This window comes from Eutrigla gurnardus, assembly GCF_963514095.1.
Source record: "Eutrigla gurnardus genome assembly, chromosome: 7".
NCBI classification, from domain to species: Eukaryota; Metazoa; Chordata; class Actinopteri; order Perciformes; family Triglidae; genus Eutrigla; species Eutrigla gurnardus.
In genome coordinates, this window is record NC_139921.1 from 17354323 (window position 1) to 17364024 (window position 9702).

The window sequence follows — 9702 nt, forward strand, 5'->3', positions numbered from 1 at the left end:
TGAAGAGAATGCAACATTTATTCTGTTCATATCTTTCCATTAAGTAATTTATAGTCAATGAATTTGCAAAGAAAAGCATTTTGTCTCAACCTCTACATCATATCAACAAAGCCAAAGCAAAAATGACTTCCCACGACAGCAACAGACAACTTTACCAAGCAGCTGACGTTTCTCAAACCCGACTATAAAAACTTGCTGTAATCTACTCCATGCATTTTTAAGGTATCAAAATGTAGCCTTTACTCTTATATAACACATAACAAAGTCAAATCTGACACCAGCCTAAGCCACGCTACATAGAAGCTTCAGCGAGCAGCATCTGCAGCACTTCACTTTCAAAAAGCAATAGCTTTCAAACCACTAAGGACAGTAAATGTATTTATTGAGCTGTGTCGCGAGCGCCATTTGCGGGTGTTACATGTGAGGTACCATTGTGAAACCTTTCACCACCTGTGAGAGATGATCTCAAGCCATAACTCATATTTTTGGAAGCCCATCAGCTTCTAAAGCAGCAGAAAATCCAGCTCTGTCTTCTTTAACCCCAGCTTTAGAGCCGCCTGTGTTTCACTGTTGATCAAGCTCAGTAAGAATGCCGAGAATGCAGATACCATTTCACAGTCGGTGAGGGTCTCCATGTTACTGTATCCCCACATTATAAGAACGGAGCTTACCATGGCATCTTATTGGAGAAATGAGCAGTCCCGACAACGGCCGACACTTGGCGGAGTCAAGCAGAAAGAGGCAGCAACTTGCCCACTTCTCAACAACTCACAAAGGTGCCTGACAACGGTCTTCAGCTACTTCAGTAAAAACAAGAGTGAGCGAGGAGGAGTCGATATCTACCAGCAGATTCATGCAACGACAAAAAAAAAGAAAAAAAAAAGGTGTGTTAGGTCGCTCTGCTGCTCTCCGGTTTTCTCTGCTGAACAGGAACAGTCTAACCCTTGGAGAGGAATCCAGTTCCATTCATCGGCTCACATTTCTATAATCAATGCAAAAACATCACGCAATCCCTATTGATCATCACAGGCCTATTGATGTGCAGCAAGAGTGCCTCCACAGTGGCTCAGATCACACAGCATCTGCTCTCTTTTTGTGGCAAAAACAAACGACTAAATAAATGAAAATCCAATTAAGACTGATGCCAAGTCAAACACCTGTCAGTTGAATTCCTTAAAGAGGAATAACACCACTATCAAGCACAGTTCTCACGCAAAAAAAATAGGGACAGAAAATCAAATAAAACATCTGTACACTTCCCAAGGCACAAAACATACTGTATATTGTACTTCCTTACTCATAGAATTCTGATAATTCAGCTATTTATTCAAGTTGTGGCACTCTAATGTATCTCATGTGGGGTGTAAAAATATTTAAACATATTCCAAGACAAACAGCTGGTAACCAAAACTGTCAGACATCCTTCATTGAGAGTCACTGCACCAATCACATCATATCCTAGTCTAGCTGATCCAGTCCAGGGTTACTTAGTTACTCTACAGAGAGCCACTAGAGGTGGTCCTTTCTCATGACAGACTGCAATATTATCCTCATATCTAGCCTGTCTTTTCACGTTGATAAACGCCTTCACTTGATAAATGAGATTTCTGCATATTTTCCTTCGGCCTTTCCAAGGCTTTCCGACTGACACCAAACAGACTTTTGTCACGTAGCGTGAGCTATGAAAGCCCTGCTGCTACAATCGTTGCTTCTTATCAGCCATGTTATGAAAAAAAAAAAGAAATCCCGGCATGTGACAGTTGATTTGACAGGAAGGGATCTGATACAAATAAAGAATAGAGCTGCACTTGGCAAACGCTCAATCACACGTGGCATGACAAAGTCAGCAGAGTGTGACGACCGGCAGATTATCTAACATGATTTTTTTTGGTTCGTTTTAATGATTTTGATTTTTGTTTCCTGAACAGCATCACACATATCTGCATTTAATCACTCCCTACAGCTCATGTGTACATGTGTGTTTCTGTTCATGTGCACTATATGTACAATATGGGTGATGCAATAAGAAAAAGGTCAACTTATACTGACTTTAAAGCAACTTAACACTAACTTTAAGCAGCTTGAATTAGTGCCATGAAACGATAATGCCTTAATTGAGTTTTTCATCGCCTACAGCAGAACTTAGATGTTATTCAGTTTCCACAGTGCTGCACATCGCAGAGCAAAATGAAGCATCGTGATGGTCTGATGATTGACTCCCTAATTGACGTGTCAATTTGATACAAAATGTCAAAGTCTCGTGGCGTAAACAAGTTTGGCCTAGGAGACCGAGAAGAGAATCCTCCAAACTACACGTTTGCAAAGAATTAACAAACAAATGAACTACTGTTAGTCTTGGATTACAAATGTAGCTCCATAAATGTCTCTGGAAATAAACAGCTCGGCCTCGTAAAGTCGTCATATTTAACCTGTTCATGCATACAGTAATGGTCAAATCGATACCGTAATTCAGTCACCATTCCCAGAGGGAAAAGGCACACGGTGGAGCAGGTCCGCGCGCACATACACGCCTCAATTATAGCCAACCCGCGTGCACACTGATTTAATTAACGGCAGCTACAGGTGCGTCGAATGTACATTTAAAGTAAAAAACTAAAAACAATGTGCCTCGAAAGTGTAACAGCGAGATAAAGTTAGGTCGACGACTGTATAGTGTACCTTACTCGGACAAGTCATGTCACATCCCCGGCCGAGCGCAGCGCCCTGGCGTCTCCAGGTTGTAGCGGCGGCGGTGGCGGTGTGGCTCTGCGTGTCTGAGCGCGCCGTTTAACTGACACACACCGCAGCCGCACCGTCAACTCCTCCTCCGGCGCGCGCCCTGTGGCTAAACCAAACACCTCCGCCGGGCAGCAGGGAGCCGGGTGAGCGGGGGTCAAATGGGATTCCAAGGAACGAGGAAAGGCAAACGTTCCGTCTGTTCGTCTCGTGACTTCAACTCCCGCGTTTTGTTTTGCATGTTGAAAAAAAAAGAAAAAAAAAAAGCCTCTTAATTTGGTTGATTCGGACTCTCTGCTCGTCAGCCAACCGAGGTGGGGCGCGTGACTCCGTTTCCACCTGAGGGAACGGCAGGTGACGTGCAGACGTGAAAACGGTCCACGGCAGTCGGTTGGTTTCCACTTTGGATGAATAAATAACAACATAATCGCAGTGTCGCGTCTGTTGCAGGGATCACAGTCGCAGTATCACATAACCGAGGTGTTCACGCGTTTCACAGGCTCCATTTAATTAGACTTTAGGGCTTCCAGTATCCAAAGGGTTATATTTGTGGTATGTATTTTCTGTATCAGCCTGTGATGGTTTATAATGAAATTAAACTTACTACTAAACTTCATAGTACCTCTCTGGCCCCTCGTGGTCCTCGGGCCCTATCTTTGGATCCTGTCAGTGTTAGAATGCAAAGCACCTACCAGAAATATCAACATAACAAATTAATTTAACAAAAATATAACCCAACAGAAGATCTAACCCTCCAACTTCTGGTGCCTTTTCATTTAAGATTTTAATTGAAATGGTTAATTTAATTTCTGTTTCATGCTGTCTGAAGGTTTTCATCCACCCATTTCACATTCTCCATCATTGACTGACTGCCTCAGCTGTGGACCAGAGCATGAAGCCAGCTGACAGCAGTAACCAACTCTATCATCTCCACTAGAGGGAGGGCTATCTCACAACAAGGCCACCAAGGAGCTGCAGCAGAGGTACCTTTTTATTTATTTAATTTACCAGGGTGATAGTGTAATTCATAAACTGAATGAATGACAGTCGGGACAGTGCCAACAGGCGCACAATGGAGACTCGACTCGCATTCACTTCTGAGCACAAAAACCTATCCATTACAAACGTGTAATTATTGTCCTTAATAGATTAATTCATGCTGAAAGATAGAAATAGGTTCCAGGCTATTGACGTAATCATTTCAGTGAGGAAATTAAGTGACATTAAAAGAATGATATTGTCACCGTGAAAGTATCATTGATTCTTTTCGAATGCAATTAACTGTATTTGAAAATGGGACCTGCACATTGAGCTGTGCAAGGAGCACTGAGGATCACTTCATTTGTGAGAGATATAAAGACCAAATTATCCCATCAAAGAGAAAATCTATAAATGTAATGGCACAGCGCTTCAGCACTAAGGAATGACAACAGCGGTCCTGTTCAGTTCCCTCTGTTAGGTGTATTAACTACCAGTGAGCGGCTCTCAACATAAAAAGATTATCCAGACCGTGAAGGAGAATATCACTACATTTACGAATTTGCAATCGCATGATTTTTTTTGCGTTGACTTACATAAACAATCCTTTCCTAAAAGTAGGAACCATGAGATGGATGGAGATAGTATGTAATGTCGTTGAGACATTGGCAGGAAATATCATTGCTAATAAAAAAAACGAGGAATTGTTTTAAGGTGTCACAGAATCTTTATTTCAGTTTAAATGTAATGTTTTTGCTTAATGTAGTTCGAAATAGAGCTGAAACTGAATTGAATTGATCAATCAATTAGTTAGATTTGATTATTCTTTAATCAAAAATGTCAAACATACCTAATCTGGCTCCCAAATGGGAAGAATTGCTGTGTTTTTTTGCCTTATTTCATTGGAACCCATCCTTTTTGGTTGGGCAAAACAGCAATTTGAAGATGTAATTTTTGACTTTTTTTCAATATTGAATAGACTTAACAAAATGTTGATTAACCAAGGGAAAAAGTGTCAGATTCATTGATTATAAAAGTAATGGTTAGTTCTACCCCTACTTCAGACTGACAGGAATCAATGCTGTTAACGATCAGAGGAGTTACTTGTCACTGCCGATGCAATATCGTCCACAAAGATACATATACTTGAGTATTGAAATCAAGTGATTATCCCCATTACTTGTAATTTCATGGGATTTCTTATGGCTTTCTGAATGTCACCATCACAGGATAATGGCCAACGTCCCTGTGGCCTCTGAGAGCAACGTTCTCTCCTGCCTGCTGTTGTATTTTGACAGTGAATGGCACTTTTAAATGATATAGAATGAAAGCTCACGGCCAGATTTACATTCATGTTCGTTGCTTCCAGCTTCTCATGTCGCCACTTTTATCAGCGTTTACACTCGCCTACGTTTTTGTAATGTTTTGCTTGTGTTGTGTTGTTGACTTTCCGTAGTCCTGCGGTGAGTTTTGATGGATTCCAACAAAAGCATGCTTGTGCGGCGGTTACTGGTCCACACGGCTCCCTAACCCAATTACAGTGTTGGTAATCCAGTGAAACGAAATTCAGTGAAGAGGCAGAAAGGCAGGCCGGGAGAGAAAAAACAACATGAAACAAATCAGACACTACTGAGATGATGTCCAAGCAGCAGATGAACCGGGCATCAATCTCCAGCCCCGGTCAGAAATGCTGCATAATTCCAATCCAAATATTTTTCTTTGTGCAATTCAAACCAAATCAGAGGGTCCAAAGCCTCTCTCCCTCCACCTGCCGTCAGCCACCCTCCATCCCACCCTCGCCTAAATTTCATTTAGGAGACATCTTTCTCCCTTTCCCCTCTCTCCCTCATGCTCTCCACATCGCTGTCTCGTCTCTCTTTGGATTCAGTGCGCCACAGCCCATAGATTTACTTGCTTAACAAATATGGACAGGGGGCCTAAGTGGTTTTTGAAATCTTCGAATGGACTTTGGAGTGCCTGTGCTGTGTTGGGTGACAACAGTCTCTCTCTCTCTCCCTCTCTCTCTCTCCCCCTCTCTCCCCGGCAACCCATATTTGTGTGCGACTGTGTCTGGGCGTGCGACTGTTTATGTCTGCATGGGCGTGTGCACGCACGTCCGTGGCTTCCCCGCGCTCTCCCAGACTCCCCGGCTGGGAGACGGCAGCGCTGGGTGGAGCGGCAGTCTGGAAATGAGATAAGGATGTCTGATTCATAGGATCTGACAGGAAATCTATACTCTGCAATGTTTATAATCCAGCCATTACTACACGGCCAAATGAAAGAACAATAATCCAATCATTTACTCCATATTTACCTGAGGCAGATTCTCGGCTTTAAAGGCAAAGTGCACTGACGCCGCGGTGTGAAACGGCCGATATGGTGAGGGGTGCGGAGGGTGTCGGGGGGGCAGTTTCCAGCTCGGGGAGAGGAGGGCGAGGATGGACTTTCCTCAGGGGAGATGTGTGTTTACAGGAGATGGGATGGTTCACCTGTTTGCACTTGGCAGGGTTAAAGGTCACTCATTACTCATCATTAAGAACAATAAAAAAAAGGATAGTTTATGAAACATGAGGTTATCCAGATGAGCTCCAATGAAGAAGAAAAAAAATCCTCGACACACAGTTTATAAGCAGAATGCTTCTACTATTACAAAGCTCATAGGCAACGTGTAATTCGGCTCCCCCACACTGATCCTGTGTCATCTATAACAGAGAAGTCCATAGAGGTAACATCTCCACATAAGCATAGAGGAATGCTCCGGTGGGGGTTTACTTATCATAGAGTCTTTCATGGACAGTATGAGCTGCTGCTCGTTGTGTACGAGGGGGGAGGTTTATCTTATTTGGAAAAGTGAAGGGGGCCTGCCCTTATCTGTCAATAAACAGTAATTAGATTTTGTGGCCGATAGCGTCGATTGGTTTCTAATCTAGCTGTCGCCCTAGACGTGTGTAATTAAAATCCTGATTGATAAAGGGGCGCGAGCACGCCCACGCCGCCACTTTACCAGACCCTACCCCCGACCCCTTCAAAACACAAACAAGAGGGAGATATGAAAGTAGGCCCGGGGAGAAAACTGCACTACTTATTGATTAGCTATATCTGCCTTCCGATCAATGCCCTTTTCCCACAATGGACGGGCCAGTACAAAGGTTTCCGACGTAAAACTTCATAGCTAATCTTCATCCGGCAGATTTTTATCCTCCCCCCGAAAAAATAAAAACAAAAGCAAGTGACATTTTACCCAGGAAGAGAAAAATTTGTGTGCTTGGACTTATGATAAACAAAATGTGCATGAGCTTTTCTATAACTCTTTAATAAGAAATTAAACATGCTTACCACTAATGAGGGAATGCTTACTATGATTGTAATGCAATCAAGACACCCCTGAGGCGATACAGAGATGAAAAAGGAATGCATTTTTATCTATTTATCTAATGGGCCTTGTGAACACAAGAATAAGGTCCAGGCAAACACACACACACACACACACACACACACACACAGGTGAATGTCAAATGGGCATCACGCATTAGACTAACAAGGTAGTACCTTAAAGTCAAAGGACTCCCACAGAGAGTAACCAGGCTGAAAGGTGTTCAAAAACACTGCCTGCAGACTTTGACTGTCATCAGGGTCCATGCAGATAGACGAGCCGGGATGAAAGGTGCTGTCTAAGTTCTGGAGAAAAAGGGACAGTGAAGAAAGTGAAATAGTGAGAGAGGAGAGCGCGGCAGGATAAACCCATCCAGGCAGAAAGGCATCCAGCCGAGTGAGCGAACACGTTTACCGCTCCAGCTACTGGATAGCTCGCCACGACCCAAACCTCAAAACGGTACCGTGACGGCATGAAAGGAAGACAATCACACTCATAGAGTCAAGTTTTGTCTGCTCGTCTGCAGGATTGTTTTTAAGCTGTGTAAACTGGGAGGGAGTGCAGACTGCAGGCCTGTGACCTTTCCTGTCTGACACTGGTCACCTGCTGTCACATGTGAGGGCTGACCCACAGCAGCTGAATGATGGCTGCATACTCTGCCTCACCTCCCTCTGTGACACATATGCACTGGCACACACACACACACACACACACACACACACACACACACACACATGAATACCCACCGTCGAGTGGATAAACCGCCTCTCACTCAACAGCACACCAATGCTCCCAACACATCAAGAACATAATAAATCACAAATTAGAAGTGTGTGTGTGTTTGGAGGGGGGCCTTTCTAGAAAGCACTGGTCCAGTGCTTAATTTGATTCTTAATGGAAGGCAAAATTTCCAGAGGAAAACTTGTATTCAGCGCCAAATGACTTTCCTTTAGTTTTCACTTTCTTGCACTGTGAGAGAGTGAGATTGATAAATGGTGGCGGTTGCAGTGCCAGCCCATGCATGGTGTACCTCATTTAACTGATTTCTGTAATTTCCCCAGGATGATTAATAAATGGTTACCTAAACAAATGGGACATAAACTGAAAACGAATATTGCTTAGACAGCTTTTTTACTTCTTAAACAAAAACCTGGTGCATTGCGTGTCTTATGAACATCTTGTTTTATAGAGTAATGGTTCGTGCCTTTACTGTGTTTACTTTCATATGCTCCACTGTAGTTTGGATTTCCAAGTTATTAGGATTTGTTAGACAACATTATACTTCAACGTATATTTATGCGTTGCAAAAGTCAATCTTGTAGAAGAGAAAACACTGAAGCATTTCAAAATAAAACATAGATATTCTTCAGCAAATGGTTGTCTGTCTCTACATGTCGGCCCTGTGATAGACTGGCGTCCTGTCCAGGGTGTACCCTGCCTTCGCCCAATGATAGCTGGGATCGGCTCCAGCCCCCCCGTGACCCTGAATACAGGATAAGCGGTAGAAAATGGATGGATGGATATTCTTCAGCACACTAGATGCTTGTTGCGAACTTGTATCTGATGTGTTCAGGTCCTGACCTTTGTCACCCTTTCCTTTCAATCTAAATGATATGTAATAATAATTCAGGGAGTGAACAATAATAGCAACACTTGCACAATGTAATGTTCTCACGAAATTATTATTAAAATAGGAAATCATACACCAGCGTATTCAATAGTCATTGTCACAATACCCGATTCAGACACGTGAGTCAGTATCGGCCTGATATCAGTATCGGTGCTTTCCTGTATTTCATTGTGGAGGTAATCGACATTATAAATGCAAGCTAATACAATACAACATTTTAAGGTATTGGAGTGATGCAGGGATGATGTATTTCTATAGGCCAACCCCAGATGTTTGCATCACACTGGCTCCCTCGACAAAAAGGAGTATTGCAGAATTTATGATACTTCCACATTTTGTTCAGCAAGATCATCTTCACAAAGAAATAATACCACTTTATGATTTTTGAAGCAATTGCCAGAAGTAAAAAGCTGAGCTTGGCTATAAACTAACTATACGGTTGACACAAGAGGCTGTGACGCGTACTCGTCTCCGTGATGACTTTTAGCATCTCATTGAGCCGCCTTTTTAAGACACGTGAAACAAGCTGAGATATCTTTAGCTTGTGTTCACCACAGACGTTATTTCAGGCCTCTTACCAAAAACCCATTTAATTCCTGCACCACTCTATTAGCTTGCATTTTAAAATCACCATAATAATTAGACCATACCGCTCTGGCACAGAGTAATTGAACTTTATAAGTAATATTAACTGAAGGGTAATTTTATGGGATTACATGCTACTTTTTGGGAATTGCTGTTATTGTGTTGCTATATCTAATAAAGTATATTTACATATGTTCAACAAAATTATCCATTATGATCATTTTTTTAATCAAAATGTAATATATTTGGGCTGCGCTCATGATATCCCATAATTAATTTAAGGAAATGTTTACCCTTGAAAAACTTAGAAAGAAACCTCCTGGATATAAAACACCTTGTCTTCTCTGGATAAATGTGATTGGAGATCAGATTCTCCTTTAGACTCTTCTTAAGAACGTCT

The 9702-nt window shown here is 42.4% G+C and overlaps 1 protein-coding gene across 7 annotated transcripts in view; it reads right to left on the minus strand.

Moving 5' to 3' along the window:
• Positions 1 to 2815, minus strand: part of esrrb (estrogen-related receptor beta) — a gene marked incomplete at its 5' end in the record, with an annotated part of 44476 nt that extends 41661 nt beyond the window's left edge. Inside the window, one exon of one of the 7 annotated variants that reach the window (XM_084013505.1) lies at positions 2685 to 2815. Coding sequence is in view for 2 of the 7 variants with exons in the window: in XM_084013507.1 (XP_083869633.1) it covers positions 2685 to 2697 (13 nt within the window). Of the gene's footprint in view, positions 1 to 2679 lie in introns of all 7 variants that reach the window. The other 6 variants (XM_084013513.1, XM_084013509.1, XM_084013512.1 and 3 more) reach the window with 6 other exon arrangements.
• Between the last annotated feature and the right edge of the window lie 6887 nt (positions 2816 to 9702).